At 42.1% G+C, this 16,407-nt stretch overlaps 5 protein-coding genes across 7 annotated transcripts; 3 read left to right on the forward strand and 2 right to left on the reverse strand.

The window, feature by feature from the left end:
- Window positions 1-2,882: 2,882 nt before the first annotated feature.
- LOC149092123 (C-type lectin 37Db-like) lies at window positions 2,883-3,676 on the forward strand. Its single transcript, XM_089265636.1, has 2 exons — window positions 2,883-3,020; window positions 3,104-3,676. The coding sequence occupies exons 1-2, from the start codon at window positions 2,942-2,944 to the stop codon at window positions 3,541-3,543; spliced, it is 519 nt and encodes a 172-aa protein (XP_089121762.1). The 5' UTR covers window positions 2,883-2,941; the 3' UTR covers window positions 3,544-3,676.
- Window positions 3,677-9,193: 5,517 nt separating this feature from the next.
- On the reverse strand, window positions 9,194-10,232 carry LOC108654576 (uridine diphosphate glucose pyrophosphatase NUDT14). Its single transcript, XM_018106049.3, has 2 exons — window positions 9,739-10,232; window positions 9,194-9,676 (listed from the first exon to the last, which is right to left on the reverse strand). The coding sequence occupies exons 1-2, from the start codon at window positions 10,140-10,142 to the stop codon at window positions 9,445-9,447; spliced, it is 636 nt and encodes a 211-aa protein (XP_017961538.1). The 5' UTR covers window positions 10,143-10,232; the 3' UTR covers window positions 9,194-9,444.
- Window positions 10,202-10,994, reverse strand: LOC149092124 (uridine diphosphate glucose pyrophosphatase NUDT14-like). The gene has a single exon (XM_089256517.1). The coding sequence runs from the start codon at window positions 10,992-10,994 to the stop codon at window positions 10,284-10,286; it is 711 nt and encodes a 236-aa protein (XP_089112643.1). The 3' UTR covers window positions 10,202-10,283.
- On the forward strand, window positions 10,987-14,103 carry Pdhb (Pyruvate dehydrogenase E1 beta subunit). 3 transcript variants are annotated; one of them, XM_018105984.3, is made up of 6 exons: window positions 10,991-11,135; window positions 11,218-11,438; window positions 11,878-12,039; window positions 13,018-13,429; window positions 13,490-13,609; window positions 13,677-14,103. In XM_018105984.3, the coding sequence occupies exons 2-6, from the start codon at window positions 11,247-11,249 to the stop codon at window positions 13,859-13,861; spliced, it is 1,071 nt and encodes a 356-aa protein (XP_017961473.2). In that variant the 5' UTR covers window positions 10,991-11,135; window positions 11,218-11,246; the 3' UTR covers window positions 13,862-14,103. The 3 variants fall into 3 exon arrangements, with proteins under 3 accessions (XP_089112642.1, XP_017961473.2, XP_089112641.1); XM_089256515.1 differs by having other exon boundaries at window positions 11,032-11,165; XM_089256516.1 differs by lacking the exons at window positions 13,018-13,429; window positions 13,490-13,609; window positions 13,677-14,103 and adding an exon at window positions 12,368-12,919 and having other exon boundaries at window positions 10,987-11,135.
- A 66-nt stretch (window positions 14,104-14,169) lies between these two features.
- On the forward strand, window positions 14,170-16,318 carry Atg14 (autophagy related protein 14). Its single transcript, XM_018105933.3, has 3 exons — window positions 14,170-14,605; window positions 14,700-15,751; window positions 15,812-16,318. The coding sequence occupies exons 1-3, from the start codon at window positions 14,319-14,321 to the stop codon at window positions 15,967-15,969; spliced, it is 1,497 nt and encodes a 498-aa protein (XP_017961422.1). The 5' UTR covers window positions 14,170-14,318; the 3' UTR covers window positions 15,970-16,318.
- The last annotated feature ends 89 nt before the right edge of the window (window positions 16,319-16,407 follow it).

Here is a 16,407-nt window from a genome sequence, read left to right on the forward strand (position 1 = left end):
TTTTTTTTTTTGTTAAAAATTGGAAAGGCAAACCAGACTAACAAGTAAAGGGAGGAAGTCTTGCGGATGTTCCACACTTCCTCAAATCAAAAAATATAATAATAACAATAAAAATGTATTGCATGTACTTTAATACTTTGATTTACTCCATTATAGCTAGATTCCATTTATCAAATATTCAATGCAATAAGTTTTTAAATTTATTTGAAATTAGTATAAAACGAAATAAATCCAACTTCTTCAATCCAGTTAATTTCGAATTTCAAAGAAATACTTGTGAGTGAATTGCAACTTTCTCTTAAACAACATATTAAATTGAATGAGATATTCCCCAGGTGACATGGGCAGTGGTAGTTCGTCATAAGAAATTTGAAGTCCGTCTATATAGACATTACCCTAGGAATACAATAAAAAAAAAATCATGCAAATAGTGTAATCAAAATATACGAAAGATGAGAAATACTCTTACCACATACGGACATGGATGATTGACATTGGAATAATTTTGAAATAGGTCAAAAATGACGATGCCAAGAGACTGATACGGCTTCCTCAAAAAGCGACAGACATCAATCGTGAGTGTATAGGGCCGAGGCTTATAGCCGTTCATTTTCATTGAAAACTGCGACTCGAAATGAATAACATAAGCCGGCTGCAGGAGCGTAATATTAACGTCTACGGCATTGCTCTGATTCACGGGCCGGACGCGACAGCTGTTGACCACAATCCACGACATATTGTAGGACTTGCAGACGACATTGGTGAACCGAAATTCAGCTGCTCTCTACGTATAATATATACAATGCATATTGACAAAACTGACAAGTTCAATGAATTCCAGACTTACATTGAAGCCAATATGTAGAAGAATACAAACTTGAAGTAGACCAAATATATATTGCGCCGTCTTCATAGCTCTGATGCGATTGAACTATCTAAAACGGATCGCTTTCAGTATTTATTCATATTTAAACTCTTCATTACGTTGTCCAAGAGCCAGAACTGATCAATGATAGACAAAATTGCATTTGAATCGAGCTTTAAATGTATTTTAATGGATATTATATTAGACAATTATTATACAATTTTTATTCATAAAAATATATGTATATGTCGAAATTATTATATATAGCAATAAATATAATTTATATAACTAAGCTTCTCAGAAGTAGTTTGATTGGATAATTGATTGTGAATTCCGCAAAAGTTGAATCGAATATTATATATACACATACATATGTATATAAATAATATTATATTATTATATGAAAAATTCTGTATTTTTTGATTTGCTATATGTTGAAGATCTACTCGAAAAACTTTTGAATATATAGCTATAGTTTATAAGCCTTTTCCCGGTAGAGACTGCAAAGAAGCTTTCAACTGAAAACGAGGTTATAGTAGATTAAAAATCGTGCTCATATGGGCTGACATAATGCAACGCTATCGTTTCAGTTTGGGAACGAGCATTAAGAAATTTACATTCCAATTTAAAAGGCGTTTAAAAATTTCGTAGCGTAGCGCAACTAATTTTTGTTGAACTCTATAAATAAAGATCTTTGGCCGCTGTGTATATTAATCAAAGCCTCAAATTGTTCGTTTTTAATGCCTTACACTTTTTCCAATCAAAAAATTCAGAGCTGAAACAAAAGATTCAAATTGGATAGCGTATGTATGTATGCTGCTCGGGAGCAGAGCATATCGTAGAAGCGAGAAAGTTTGGAGTTCGCGATTAGACACGCCCGGTAGAGTCAAGGCCAATCGGAAAAAACATATACATAATATACATATATCATTAATATAGACGAGTATTGGGCAGTCGCTTTCCTCTTAGGTTTGTTCTTTGGGCACATTGCATTAGGGGTAGTCCCGCTGCCGGGGCGCCAAACATTTTAGTTCCACTTTGGGCGCTCAGACAAGGCCATGATGCGTGGATAAAACAAAATAAAAATAAAATAGAAATACGAGTCTGTGGCCAAAACAATAATGATGACTAACGGGGATTCGTTTACATTCGGTTCCCATGAAAAAAAATATTTAATTTGATTGCCGTTTTTATGTCTTCATTAGCAAAATGCTACAAAAGTAATAAATTAGAGATTGCGGCTCTTCGAAAACGGTTTCTATGTGAGTTTATCAATACATATGAAGACACATACGTATATGTATGTATATACAGTTGCGGAAATCGGTTCATGCATACGTACATATGTATTTATATAGATTAACAATTGATTAATGAATCCGATTATTTATAATTCTTATCAGCCGCAGCTAGAGGCCAGAATACATACAAACTTACATGTGTAATTGAAACATTATTCTACGGCTACACTCCATGCTAATTCGACTTCATAGAATTTGATTTAGAGATCATTAAGAGCGAGCGCGACCAGAACAGCGACAACATGGACATAGACATGCGCTTCCTTTGCTGCTTATTGAAGTTGCCTCCTTTCAGGCAAGCACACCTGTGTGCATCCCTGTGTGCGTATAGGTGTGTGTGTGTGTGTGTTTCAGCTCTGTCTGCACATTTGCGGCACGCAGCTCGTCAATCAATTGACCAGACCAAGCTGCAACCGGTTTGTGCTCCACTTCCAATGCGCAATTTTGTTTTTTCTTGTGTTTTTTCCTTACTCTACCCTAACAAAAATATGTGAGCTCGCATCGTCTGCTGTTGTCATTAATCATAAATATATATACATGCATAAGTATGTATATACATTTTTCTCGAAGATTACTAAATTAAACATAATCTTCAGTTATCATATATCAATATAGCCGATGTGCAGGATATCCCCACGAAACATCGATAACACCGCGATGAGTTATGTTGAGATGATCGAATAAGTTTACTCGAGTGAGCTTGCTTCACGTATTTGCATCAATTGAACATGGAGCTGATTTGTGAATTGGCGAATGGTTCAGTTGACGAGTGACAATGATAAGAAGTGGACGTTTTTTGATTGCGCTCCTGGTCTACTTGGGTGTAAGCTGCGTAGACAGCACAACATTATCTGGTAAATTAAATACCATATAATATATAATTCATATACATACATATGTAAATATTTGTTAAATTTAAATTCATTGTGTGCCTTAGTTACCTGCGACGGCAATCCAACGCAGGAATACTTTAATATTGGCTCCAAGTTCTACTTTGTATGGCACGCACGGGTGACCTGGATGGAAGCGGCCCACGTTTGTCGACGTATGGGTGGCGATCTTGTCGTATTCGAGTCGGCCTCGGAGTTGCATCAGGTTTCTAGGTATCTAATCAGCCAAGGGTACCAAAACGCTTGGCTCTGGACATCAGGCAACGCCCTGTCCAGTGATCATTTCACCTCCCTAACAACAGGCATGAGATTGCCATTCACTGAATGGGCCCCAGGACAGCCTGATAATGCGGGTGGCAACGAAAAATGCGTCCATTTGTGGGTACGTAACGGATCTTTCAAAATGAACGACTGGGTATGCCGTGAGAAAGCCAAGGTCCTATGCCAAAATCAAAATCATACACGCTGCTGGGAAAATGATTCGTAATCTGGTTTCAATGGCTATCTGCTTCCTGACTCGCTAATTAACTAAAATCTAAAGGCTTATTCTTAATGTGCTGTATGACCCAGATAATATAATACAAAATTTAAAAAATAATAATAATTAGAAAATAAATAAATTTGAATCAAAAATGTAATCAAAAAACTTTTTTTAATTTGAAGGGCACAGATCACAAGTGCAAAGTATTAAGCAGTCGGCTCGGCTTGATAACAACATTGGCGAGACAGTTTTTGTTTCTTTTTCTTTTATTTCTTTTAATATGATTATCTAAGCATGTGTTGATTTTTCGTGCTCGCGCTGCGTTGCTTTTCCAACTGTCAACGGCGCACAGCCGTCGAATGATTCGCAGATTCTGTTTGACATTTTATCCGGTTTTTCATTAATGAACATGAATGAGGAAGAGAGAGAGAGAGAGAGAGAGAGCGAGAGACTGAAGGAACACACGCACTGAACGCGACAAACACGACAACACGGCTATGGTCATTTGATTTATAGTGCGAGTCTAGTCAACGAGGCTGGAGAGGGATACGAACACTGAAAGAAATTCGGCAGTACGTTACGCTCAGTTTCAGTTGGTCATCGGAGCACCCTAATGAAGATAATTTATTATGCGATGCCGTTTAATTAAAATCAGATAACCGCAGATCGTTCGCTGGCCATCAACTCCTTCCAGCAGGCTCCAGCAGGCTGGATACACACGTACATACATACATACATACATGTATATCCGAACGATCCATCGCGCTGTGGCTGTAGCTCAGCTCCAACTGACAAAGGCTACTCCTCCTGCGCATCCGTTGCCGCAATCCCAGACATTGACTTTGTAGCTCTGAGGAAATGCTCTGACGTTTGTAGCCTGAAGCTGATGCTGCCGTTGTTGTTGCCTTATAACAAGGGTATATCGGTTTAATGTAAAGGTCTGCAACAGTCGAAAGCAGACAGGTTTAGACTCATAGAGAACATGCTTGATCTATAGAGAGATACTTGAAATTTTAATTACATATTCAATTGAACCACAAACGAATATAGTTAATTTTTTGCATTTGATTAGGAACATTCGCCTAGAGACAGACGAACATTTGTTAAGGAAGCTAGGATTATCGCATTCAAATGGTAGTGCATCTCATTGTCGGCAATGCTCGGCTAGAGCACTCTTACTGCATGTTGTTCTTGTTGCTGTTGTTGTTGTCTGTTTGTTAATTTCCCAGGCGCAGGCCAACAAGATTTCGCGTTAAGTTCAACAACTTGAAGGCAACAAAGTTGTTGCCGGTCAAAAACGTCGCATCGCCGGTGGCAGCTGCGACTGCCCCACAGTTTCGTCGATAGCCATGGATGATTGCGATTGGTTCCTTATCAGGATCTTGCTTGGGCCAATCTCATTTGCTTTGTTGCCCTTCGGCTGAAACTTTTTGTCTTTTTTTTTTTTGTGGTTGCTTTTAATGGTTCGCTTTATTATGGCTGCGGCCTTCATTATCGGCCTATGCAAATGATTTTTAATTGTCTGTCCGGCTAGTTAAGCTGCTGGAAATCTCTATTTAAACGACTTAATGACGGACCTAAGTATCCGGACCACACAAACATTGACTCGACCGGCATGCGGCATGAGTCAGTGCGCTGATCATAAATATTTATTCATAAAAACGTGGCACAAAATTTGTATGCGCCCATTTTTGGCACTTTCGCAAATTTGCATAGACAAAATGGTTGTGTGGCTCTTACAGAGCTCAGCGGGGGCGCAGCAAGAGGGGGCAACCAGGTGGACTAACGTTCGCACTCTGTTCATTTCACTTCACTTAGTGGGCGGAGCCTAGAGCTGTGTCTAGCGGGCATTTAAGAGAGCGGCAAGAGCTTTGGCTAAGAGCACCATTTGCTCTTCAGCTGAAGCTGCGCTAGTTACAACGGCAAAGAGAAGAGTAGAGTAGACTTCGCCCACTCTCCGGTGCGCTCTCTCGCTCTCGTGTAATTAAACTCGCTTGCAGCACAGAGATCAATCACAGGTGCACAGTTCCGCGACACAGTTAGACAGTCACTGGAAATGCATAAAGGCAAGTTTCCATGCGTGAGCCGCGGCTTGTCATAAATCAAGCCGAGAGCAGAGAGTGTGAAATTTTTACCGGCCAACTTTATGTGTGTCGCGCACATTTTTAGCCATTTATGACTTAATTTCAATTATACGTATTTGGCCAAATTATTTGTTGACACTTTGGGGGCAATTAAAATGGCAACACGTGCAACATAACGCGGCCAAAGATGCGAACTCTGTTTTAATTAAAAGCAGCCTAACTAATATTTGGATCGAGTATAGCTGGAATAGAAGAAAATTATAAATACTGATAAATATATGTATAAATACTATAAATATTTATTCAAAAATATGCCTACATATATGTATAATAAAAGTTGCAGATAAATTACCTAATTAGTCCTAATCTAAGCTATCTCTGATACCTAATCTATAATAGAATAAAAATGCATATGCTGCATTGTCTTGGCCACAACCGAAGATATTTTGAAACTCTTTGAGCCACCTGAGCTTTGCCGAACAGTTCAGCTCGTGGCGCACCTTGCGCTTCGCAATTGAGTGCAAGGTGCAGCAGAGAGCGACTCAACTTTTGGTGGACAACGCCCCGACAGCCCTCAGCTTAGCCGGCAAACGGTGGCATCGATTTTAGAAAGTCTGCTCAAAATCGCAGCGCTTAAAACGGTAAAGCCGAAGCCTTTTCCTTTTTGGCCAGCAACAGGAGCGGAAAAGCATCGTTTTTATATGTATGTATAGACTTACATACATATATATATATAACTTATTGCAGACATTTGGCCTTTTATTAATTGTTTGACGGCGCCCGTGCCCATGAAGCTGCTGCTGCTCTCCCAGAAGCCCTCTCCACGCTGGATTTGCCTTGCTCTGTGGCAGTGTCTGGGCGTGATGAGAAATTTAATATTGGCAAACGGATAAAACCGCCAGATAATTATACATTTTGAGTGGCCCAAGCTGCAGTTGCGGCTGCAGTCTGGCTTACTGGCCACCAGTTTGCAGTGTTTTCTTTTTCCAGTTCATGATAGTATAAGATTTCATTTCATTAAAGTGCATCACGACGGACAACGGACAGCAGACGGCCAGCTGCTGGCTGCTGGATGGAATCAATGAGCGACCGCTAACATAGTTGAGACGCTGCAGTCGTTGCCCGTTCCGGCCTATACCGCCCCAATCCGCCCGCCATGCTACTAGCCCAGCCAGCTACCAGCCGGCCAGTCGGCCAGCCGAACAAAACCTTCCTTGCTTACTTTTCTTCTTATTGGCAGATTACGGCTGCGGGGTGGATCGCTGGTACGTACCAACTTATAATCAAATCCGATAAAAAAATTTCATTATTGCAACGGCAGCAACAACAACAGCGGCAGCAGCGCCCATAACTGTTTTGCAGGCAATCTTTGTAGTAGTAGTAGTTGTTGTTGTTGTTATGATTGTTGCTGGCTGCACTTAATTTTCGCATGCGCACTGAGAGCTCATGATCGCGATTTGTTCGTTCCGTTCGTTTCGCTCCCTGCCGTTCCGCAGCATACGCCATTTTGATTTTTAGTTCTCAGCCACCGCAAGTCTGGGGTCAGCAGCAAGGAATAGAAAGAAGCTTTGATTTCAAATAGCATTATCTAGTTGTTGTTGTTGCTGCTGCTGCTGCTGCTGCTGCTCCGTTGCTCTAGCAACATAAATTGGGACGTGATTATGAAATAATTGCAGATCTGTTTTGGTTGCTTGTACCTGGATCTTGCGCAATGTACGGCCAAAGTTAATGCCAATCAGTCGCCAGTTGATTTAAGATCAGCTCATGACGAGAACGTGTTGAGGCAACAGCGCGATCACAACACCTTGGGGAGTTTGACACGAACAGGAGCAATGACAGGGCGACAGTTGATGCGTGACAGCCATATCAGCAGCGATCGCAAAGGGAGCACACAAAAGCCCATTCAGAAGCAGTACAATGTATGTTTATACATCTTATACATTTGAACCGGAAGTAAAATAAATCAGAAATATAGATATACATACATATATGCATTTATGTGCATACATATGCATGCTCTGAATGGCTATATGAAAAGCAAGTCATTCGAATCCGTATGAATTGTATGGAGTTGTTTAACACTAAAAAATCTGTTACAAAATACAAAATGCGCTAACAATTGTATTTTAGTATTTTTTCGAAATCGAATGCAAATTCAAATTACGAGGCATAATCAAACCACTTTTTATATTCATATGTATAAGCAACAACTTGTTAATAGGAATCCTTGAACGGCATGAAAATTAACAAGTGCAACTCCCACAAACAACTCAGGAGTGTGTCATGCGAATTATGCAGAGGCTTACCCGTAAATACGTTCACGTCCGCAGCTACTTGAGAGACGGTTGGAGCTCGGCTACTGCTCGTTTTCCATATACACATACATATGCAAATTAAATATAATTTCAACACTCGCATTGCTGTTGATTCTTTTGCTGCCGTACGTACATATGTCCATAATTTACATGAGGTTAACACGCAAGCAAACAGGCGGCAACAGATGCCTCAGGACTGGCCTTGATTATCTACTGTTAAATCGAATGCACGCACACACCGGCATACAATGAGGCTACAGTAACAGCAACAACAATAGCTGCAACAGGAGCAGCGAACAGCGCATCAAGTTTGTAAAGTTTAAAAAGAAATTCTATTGCAGCGTTGAATGTTGAAATATTGCCAAATCATGGCTTTGAAGTAAATAAATTTCCACGCCACCGCTCGCCGTGACCGCTGAACTTCTGACGTCGGCACTGGCAGTGGCAGGGAAAGAGTCAGGGGCTGGGACAGAGGCAAAGGAGTAGCAGCAGCAGCAGCAGCAGCTAAAATGCCTGGCCGTGTATAAATAAGTAACCTGAGCCGCGCAACACGCTGCCTGACAGCCCAAAAACGGCACACGGCTTGGCTTGGCTTCGGTGGGATCGGATTGGATCGGCTGGGCAGTGACTGGGTTGCCAACTTGTTCAGATGCCGCTGCTGCAGAAGCTGCCTGCCCCTTTTGCAGATTGCTGCAGCTCGCGTGTGCGCCTGGCGGCTTTTTGATTTATTTGCGATTTATGCACTTGGCTGCTGCTGTCAGCTGGCTCGGCCATCGGCTCTCGTGAATGCTCTTCATACCCTGAACATTGAAGATGACTAAAGAGGGCACAATGTTTCTGCTAAAAAGCTTGTAACATACACAACGAGGAGTGGTTGAGCTTTATAAAAAGCAATATACGACTCGTCATACCAGAGTCCCTCTATATAAAAACGAACTAGGCTTAGTTTTGAATCATCGATATATAAAACCATTTTATGGTTATTCTAATTTAGAGATTTATTGCATTTTGAACTTGACAATGCCCGATTTTTTAAATCGGGCTAAATTGAATAGCTTGTGAAATTTGTGTATCAATTAATCTCAATCAGTTTTTAGGCAGCATTAGGATGTGAAGTGTATTGGCTTGTCGGGTACGCCCGACTACAGCGTTCTTACTTGGCTATTTTGGCTTTCAGTTGCAGACACATTTTTGCGCATCCACTTGACCGATTTCCACTAGTTAAAGGACTGCATATCGTTGCTTTATACGAAAACGTAACGATAAACAAAATATCCACATATTTATTTTTCTATGCATGTATGTATAAGTAAACACAGGGTAGACTCGAAAGGCATTGCAATTTGGGTACGCTACGCACATTAACTGGTTCAGATGTGATTTTTAAAGCATGTGAAGTTCTCTGTGTGTATATTTAACGTCTAATGTTCAGCGCAGAGTATTATCGTTATGGAGATGTTATCAACGCAGATAACACAAATGCGTGATTACAGCGGATGATAAAAGGTCTAAGCATTTGCGGGAGCTTTGTTTGCAAAGAACCACAGAAGACCCATTAGGCAACTGGGTGGGCTGTTATTGACGGCACCCTGCTGCACCATTTTCTTTGCCTCATCCAGTGATAGTTCCACCACCTCAATCAATTCATCTTCCACGCCGCCGCCGCTATTGACTTTATCCGCGTCAGTTACTTCGCAGTAGTACATCGCTTGCTTGGCACCCGAAGAGCCAACACCAGACCTGCAAGGGCGAAAGGAGTGTGGAATGATTTTCCTGATTACGAAGTTCTTTTATCGGCATACCTGTAGTTCATGACTTCCTCAATGCGGTCCACGGACACTTCATACCCACATTCTTCAAGCACCTCTTCACGAGCGATTTCTTTCCAGCTTTTGGACTTATCCACAATACCAGCGCACAATTCCAATGTCACGCCGATCGATGGCGGAAAGGCCTCCAAATCGACATTGTCGAAGCTACCCTCCTTACTAGCTATCACACCATGATAAACAGCCGGTCTAAATTGACGCACAAGCACAAGTTTTTGACGTGTCGTGTTGAACAGTATAATCGCAACACTGTCGTGTACTTTCAGTAGATCCCAATTTTTTTCAACGCCATTTTGCACGTAATACATGCGAAATGGTTTTACATAGGGCGAGTCAGCAGGCAGCGGACCCAACCAGATCTTCGAAATGTTTTCCATTTTAGAACAAATCAAACTGTGGGCTACAGCTGATTCCGGTGAAAAAACAACCGATGTGCTATGAAAACTTACACAAAGCTTTTTTGATATTTAACACTAAACAGTTATATGGTCACACTCAAATTTAAATTTGACTTTCAGTTAAGTCTTGTTGGCGAAAAACCAAAGTGTGCCTGCTATTGTGGCCGGACCGCTATTTATTTTTGAACCCTTCTTTACAAAATTTTTTGCTTCATCAATAGATAGCTCCATAACCTGAATGACCTCAGTATCAATTCCGCCGCCATCGGCTACTTTTTCCTCATCACAAACTTCACAGTAGTACACATTATGGGCACTGCTGGAAGTGCCAACGCCGGATCGGTACTCAAAGACATGCTCCAACTTTTCAACGGAAACATCATAGCCACATTCTTCGAACACTTCCTCTCTAGCTATTTCCGCCAAGCTTTTATCTTTATCCACCATACCTGCACAGGACTCCAGCGTCATACCCAGTTCATACGGATATTGCATTAAATCAATGTCCTCCTTGGGTAACTCACGAAAGTTATTTATTATTAAGCCATAATATACAGCTGGCCGGAATTGACGTACAAAAAGAAGCTTCTGTCTTGAAATATTGTACAAGACTATAGACACACTATCCTGTACTTTAAATATATCGTACATCTTTGTTTTTCCATTTTCAATATATTGCACCTGAACTGGTACTAACCATTTAGAAACCTCGGGCAGCGGAGAGAAACAAATTTTCGTTACATTACTTAGTTGCTGCCCATGGGGAAGTTTTGCATTCGAGCTGTAACCACTGCTATAACGCAAGGCAAGAGCAGCAAGCGACTTCAGCATTCCCGATAAATAAGCGTATGCCTATCGATTAAAATCTTCCAGCTGTTCGTGTCGAAAAAATTTTTGTGGTGGCAGGTAAAAAGTGTTGTGTAGGAGAATAAAATATTCTGACATTCAATTGGGGCGAGAAGACGTTCGTCGGTGTGTATAAATTTGTTTTAGTTTTATTAGGTAATGCCAAAATTTTCAAAACAACCTTATTAATAGAAAGCATACAAAACAGTTAGAAAACGGTCAACGAAACAAGCCATAATGCTGCGTTCTAGACTCTCCCAAGTGGCCTGTGCCGCCCAGCGCGCATTCTCCACGAGTCCCAGAGCTTTGGCCGCCAAGCAAATGACCGTACGCGATGGACTAAACAGCGCCCTAGACGATGAATTAGCCCGGGATGATCGTGTCTTTTTGCTCGGCGAGGAGGTGGCACAATATGATGGCGCCTACAAGGTGAGTAAAAGATTTGACTTTGCCACTTGTAAGATGATTACGTAAACAGGCCAAGTGACAGCTAGCAATGACAGCTGTTTGGGTTAGGGGGTAGCGCGGGGTCCGTCATACAACAGTTGCAACGGATTCGCCCACGGCGCTGATTACAGATAACAATTTCAGAGCTCATTTGTTTTCTTTAATGTGCTGCGTGATTGGTAGAGGTCAAACTTAGATTATGACGGCCGATAAAGCACGCACCGATAATGAACACAATCGATAAATCCTTTTTGTTTACAAGGCGTAATTGAAATTTTGTCGTGTGATTTTGGTACACTTTTTGTCGATGCAAAATATATACATATGTAAATCTATAGATAGTTTATAATATGAAAAGTAAAAACCAATCGTTAATCTGCTGATTTACAAGTGCAACTAACAATTTACTAATTCTGTACAGGTTTCACGTGGTCTATGGAAGAAATATGGAGACAAACGGATCATCGATACGCCAATAACAGAAATGGGTTTCGCTGGAATTGCAGTCGGTGCAGCTATGGCTGGTTTGCGTCCTATTTGCGAGTTCATGACCTTTAACTTCTCAATGCAAGCGATCGATCACGTGAGTTGCACGCACCTGTTGCATCTGATACCCCAACCGCCCACACACGATCCACAAGCAGTAGCTTAACTACTCATATTATCTCATGTATTTAACAAACTCAATTGAACTCCAACAATAATGTGCAATTTGCCCGGCCAGCTGAATATCAATTCAAGTTTGTCACACGATCTGTAAATTATAAATCGCCTCCACTTTAACGTAATGGGATAATATGGGTCTCAAACTCAAGTTGAGCTGCTGCTGAAGTACAATCTAACTGTCATTCGGGCATTTAGCCAAAACGATTGATTGACTAATTCCACCCATATTATCCAATTATGTGCAGGCCAATTCGCTTAAGCCCGTCAGCGACCTCAGATTGCGCCCAGTCGTCAGGCCACAGATCATTGGTGATTTTCCAATGTTGCACAAGAAGATCATTGAGAGTCCGCGCTCCAGCCTCTTAACGGAAATCAATGACATCTTGAATAGAAATCGAGTTGGTCAAACAATCGCACCACCGCTGGACAGGAGCAAACCCGACAAAATGGAAGCAGCGCGTTTGATTGTAATTCGGCGGCGAAAGATGAAGAAGCATAAGCTAAAGAAGCTGCGCCGCAAGATGAAATTCGAGTGGGCCAAGGTGCGACAGCGTCGGGAAATGCGCAAAGAGAAGGCGTTCCAAGCTCAGCTAATGTCACAGATCAAAGAGGCAGAGAGTTTCAATGCGGAACAGTATGTAACAGAGGTACTGCGGCAGGCCAACGAGGTGCCGCTACCACGTTACTGGAAAGGACGTCGCCTGCCAGCGTTTATCATTAAGCAGAAACTAGGCATTAAGTAAACAGTTAAGAGCGAATAAATAAAATGCGAGTGTACAAACTTGAATTGATATGAACTGATCATGAATGATAGATCTGTATCCCTCACTCTCTCTCTATCTCTCACTTAATTTTATATGAGATGAATATTTATTATCCTTGCTTTTGCCTATAGGTCATCAATTCAGCTGCCAAGACATTTTACATGTCCGCAGGAGCCGTTAACGTACCAATTGTATTCCGTGGGCCCAATGGGGCGTCAGCTGGTGTTGCAGCGCAGCACTCTCAATGCTTTGCCGCTTGGTACGCCCACTGCCCGGGATTGAAGGTTGTGTCACCCTACGATACGGAAGATGCACGCGGATTGCTCAAGTCTGCCATACGTGATCCCGATCCAGTGGTTGTCCTGGAGAACGAGCTGATGTATGGTGTTGCATTTCCGGTTGATGAAAAAGTAACCGATGTCGATTTCTTGGTGCCCCTCGGAAAAGCAAAGATTATGCGGCCAGGAAAAGACATTACAATTGTGGCGCATTCCAAAGCTGTGGAAACAGCGCTACTTTCCGCCGCTGAACTAGCTAAAAAAGGCAAGTGATAAGACATAGCCTTACTGCATATGAAAATATTCTAATTCTCTTGTTTTGTAGGAATCGAAGCTGAAGTAATCAACCTGCGTTCCATACGCCCTCTAGACATGCAAACCATTTTCACTTCAGTCCGTAAAACGCATCACTTGATAACCGTGGAAAACGGCTGGCCACAACACGGTGAGTATCCGTCAATATTCAGTTATCCTAACCACATATATAATTATCTCTATCCGTTGATTGACAGGTGTGGGTGCTGAGATCTGTGCTCGCTTTATGGAGGATCCAGCTTTCTTTGAACTAGACGCCCCTGTTTGGCGATGCTGCGGAGTTGATGTGCCCATGCCATACGCAAAAACTTTGGAGCTTAATGCACTGCCTCGCGAGCCCGATGTGACTGCAGCCGCCCTCAAAGTGCTGGGCAAGAAATAAACAAGCATACAACAAGCACACATCCGAATCAGGCTTACTAAATTATTTGTCCTTCACGAAAAAAACGATGGGCTTAAGTTGTCCAAATTTATCAATGCTCGGCAAATCGAACAGTGAAATTATAAATGTTTATTAATGGGAGCGGATCGATAGTTTTGTTTCCCTGTCTAGCATATTAGTCTAATTATACTATTTGGCAAATGAAATCTCTGCAAAAAATAAAAAACAAAACTACGATTGAAGGGATGTTGAATTTATTGATAACAAAAATAATTTAATTGGCGCTTCAAAGTACGAGTTCGCAGCCCTGGCCGCTGCGAGCTGTTTACCAACACTAACTGCAGCCATACAATGTTATACAGCACTTCTGTTTTGACAGGAGGAAAAAGTATCAATAACAAAAACAATTATCAATGAAAAATCGACTACGCATATTAAGTGCAATGATTTGTCTGTAATGGCAAATAGCTCCAGCTCCGATGAAAGCTCCAAAGCACCTGAGAACTTTCAATTATCAAGCGCATCCACAAATGATGACGAAGACGAGAACGACGTCGATGTCTGCGATGGCGTTGCCTATACAAAGAAGCATCCAAAAGGCGATGTGCGCGTAAAGCCAACAGCTGGTATCGCCTCCACAGGTCTGCGATGTCCGCTCTGCTGCAGGCAACAGCGACGACTGCATTGCAGAACTTGTGTTAAAAATGGAAACATTACTCACAGCTCTGCCTTGGAATCCGAAAGGTTGTTACTCATTCGCACAGAAAAACCACATTGCACACACACATACACATCTGCGTTGTTTTAAACTAAATACTTTTATTTTTAATTGTTGCAGCTTAACGGAGAAACAGCAGAAGTACATTAACCTGCAGGCGGGCCTGAAGACATACAGCAATAGATACGAGCACCTTATACAACAGCACAAGTGCAATGAAAATCGAATGATTGCGATACGTGCGAAGCGGGAGCAGGTGCAGTTGCTGCAACAGCTGATCGGCAGCAAGACGAATCGCTTGCAGACGTTAAGCGAGCAGAGGGATGAACTGCGTCAGGCAAATGCTGAGAAACGCAAGAACCTGCCCAAGTATCCCACCAAGGTGAAGATGCTGGAGGATTATGTGATCGATCGTTCGATGCGCATCGATAAACTACGCCAGCAGCACATGAATCTATTGGATAGCATCAAACAAACGGCTCGACGTGATATTCAACAGCTTGTCACCTATATATTTCCCATCTCGGAGGTGGTGTTGAAGGACGAGCAGCAGCGCAAGGTGTGCGCCGAGCGTAGCGAAGATGCCGAAACAATCGCAGCTCTGGCTGATGCCAAGAACACATCATACATACGTGGTAAATGGGTGTTCCATGGCAGTGGCATCAGCGAGGTGCAGTACCGCATAGTGGGACCCTCGCTGCCTGCCAACGGCGACTACTCTGCCTACCTGGACTATCTGGCCGACAACAAAGAGGATGTGCCCAAGACCACGGCCAATGAGATAACGCCCAGTCGTGTTGAGGCCTACCGCATCATGGGCGCACTCACCTACACGGTGCAGCTGACGCAGCTGCTCAGCTTCTATCTGAACGTGCGGCTGCCACACAAGGTCGCCTACAGCGACTTCTGTCGCAAGATGCGCAACGAGGAGCAGTTTCTGCGAAAGGTGTGTCGCGTCAACAACAATATTATGTATCTGGCCTACTCTCAGCAGGTTAAGCTGCGCGCGCTCAATGAACAGCATACGCTCGAAAATATTTTGGCCATTTTGGATTTGGAGCGCAGCGATTTGGGGCGCTACGGTCATCTGGACGTGGCCAATGCGCCGCTAATGAAATCAGTGGACTCGCTCCTCATTGGCATTGAGACGGCAACGGAATCTGAATCTGAAGGTCTGCATTTGCTTAAATATTAATTTGATCAATAGAAAATATTAATCGATGATCTTTTAGACGAAAGCTCGTTGCGCCTGGATTGGGAGGCGGTACCCAGCGTCAGCGTGGCTCAGCCAGAACTGACAGAGTCCAACCTGATACCTGCGGTGGCACAGCAATCCACCATAGCCATGGCAGCTAATCGCCTCACCTCAATGCTACGCTGGATCAAGTGAACCAAATTACCTGTCCTCGAGTGTGTCTGTTATATTTTACAAATTAGGTTAGAGGGGTCGAGCAAGTGGATGGGCGGGTGGTTGCTGTTATTTGATGGCATGTTTAAGATGATAATCAACCATGGGAGAGCTATGTAAATACCCAATGGGATGGATATGTTAACCGTAATGTAGATAAGTTATGGTCACTTTGCTTGGGTGTCATTGATCGCTTCATTTTCATATGTGTAGAGGACGAACCGTTGTAGGTGGGCACTAATTTTGAGTAGAATATACGCTCTTTGTTTTACTTTTTTATTACATAACTTATTTTTCTTTTATTTAATAAAAATTGATTCACTATAAATAACTAGATACAACTCGATTGATTCTTAACCTCTTTCAAAGTACATACTTTAAGTTGGTGGACTTGATATTCTTCAAAGAATTATAAACGAA

This window comes from Drosophila navojoa, chromosome 2 (assembly GCF_054131105.1).
Source record: "Drosophila navojoa isolate 15081-1374.11 chromosome 2, UAZ_NAV_1.0, whole genome shotgun sequence".
Lineage (NCBI taxonomy): Eukaryota > Metazoa > Arthropoda > Insecta > Diptera > Drosophilidae > Drosophila > Drosophila navojoa.

What these genes read in the sequence shown, in the direction of transcription:
- LOC149092124 (XM_089256517.1), bottom strand. Translation starts at nt 10,994, where the DNA reads ATGCTGAAGTCGCTTGCTGCTCTTGCCTTGCGTTATAGCAGTGGTTAC.
- LOC108654576 (XM_018106049.3), bottom strand. Translation starts at nt 10,142, where the DNA reads ATGGAAAACATTTCGAAGATCTGGTTGGGTCCGCTGCCTGCTGACTCG. An exon ending in GAGGAAGTCATGAACTACAG is followed by an intron (nt 9,677 to 9,738) that starts GTATGCCGATAA and finishes TCGCCCTTGCAG; the next exon opens with GTCTGGTGTTGGCTCTTCGG.
- LOC149092123 (XM_089265636.1), top strand. Translation starts at nt 2,942, where the DNA reads ATGATAAGAAGTGGACGTTTTTTGATTGCGCTCCTGGTCTACTTGGGT. An exon ending in AGACAGCACAACATTATCTG is followed by an intron (nt 3,021 to 3,103) that starts GTAAATTAAATA and finishes TGTGTGCCTTAG; the next exon opens with TTACCTGCGACGGCAATCCA.
- Pdhb (XM_018105984.3), top strand. Translation starts at nt 11,247, where the DNA reads ATGCTGCGTTCTAGACTCTCCCAAGTGGCCTGTGCCGCCCAGCGCGCA. An exon ending in CAATGCAAGCGATCGATCAC is followed by an intron (nt 12,040 to 13,017) that starts GTGAGTTGCACG and finishes TTTTGCCTATAG; the next exon opens with GTCATCAATTCAGCTGCCAA. An exon ending in AAACGGCTGGCCACAACACG is followed by an intron (nt 13,610 to 13,676) that starts GTGAGTATCCGT and finishes GTTGATTGACAG; the next exon opens with GTGTGGGTGCTGAGATCTGT.
- Atg14 (XM_018105933.3), top strand. Translation starts at nt 14,319, where the DNA reads ATGGCAAATAGCTCCAGCTCCGATGAAAGCTCCAAAGCACCTGAGAAC. An exon ending in TCTGCCTTGGAATCCGAAAG is followed by an intron (nt 14,606 to 14,699) that starts GTTGTTACTCAT and finishes TAATTGTTGCAG; the next exon opens with CTTAACGGAGAAACAGCAGA. An exon ending in AACGGAATCTGAATCTGAAG is followed by an intron (nt 15,752 to 15,811) that starts GTCTGCATTTGC and finishes ATGATCTTTTAG; the next exon opens with ACGAAAGCTCGTTGCGCCTG.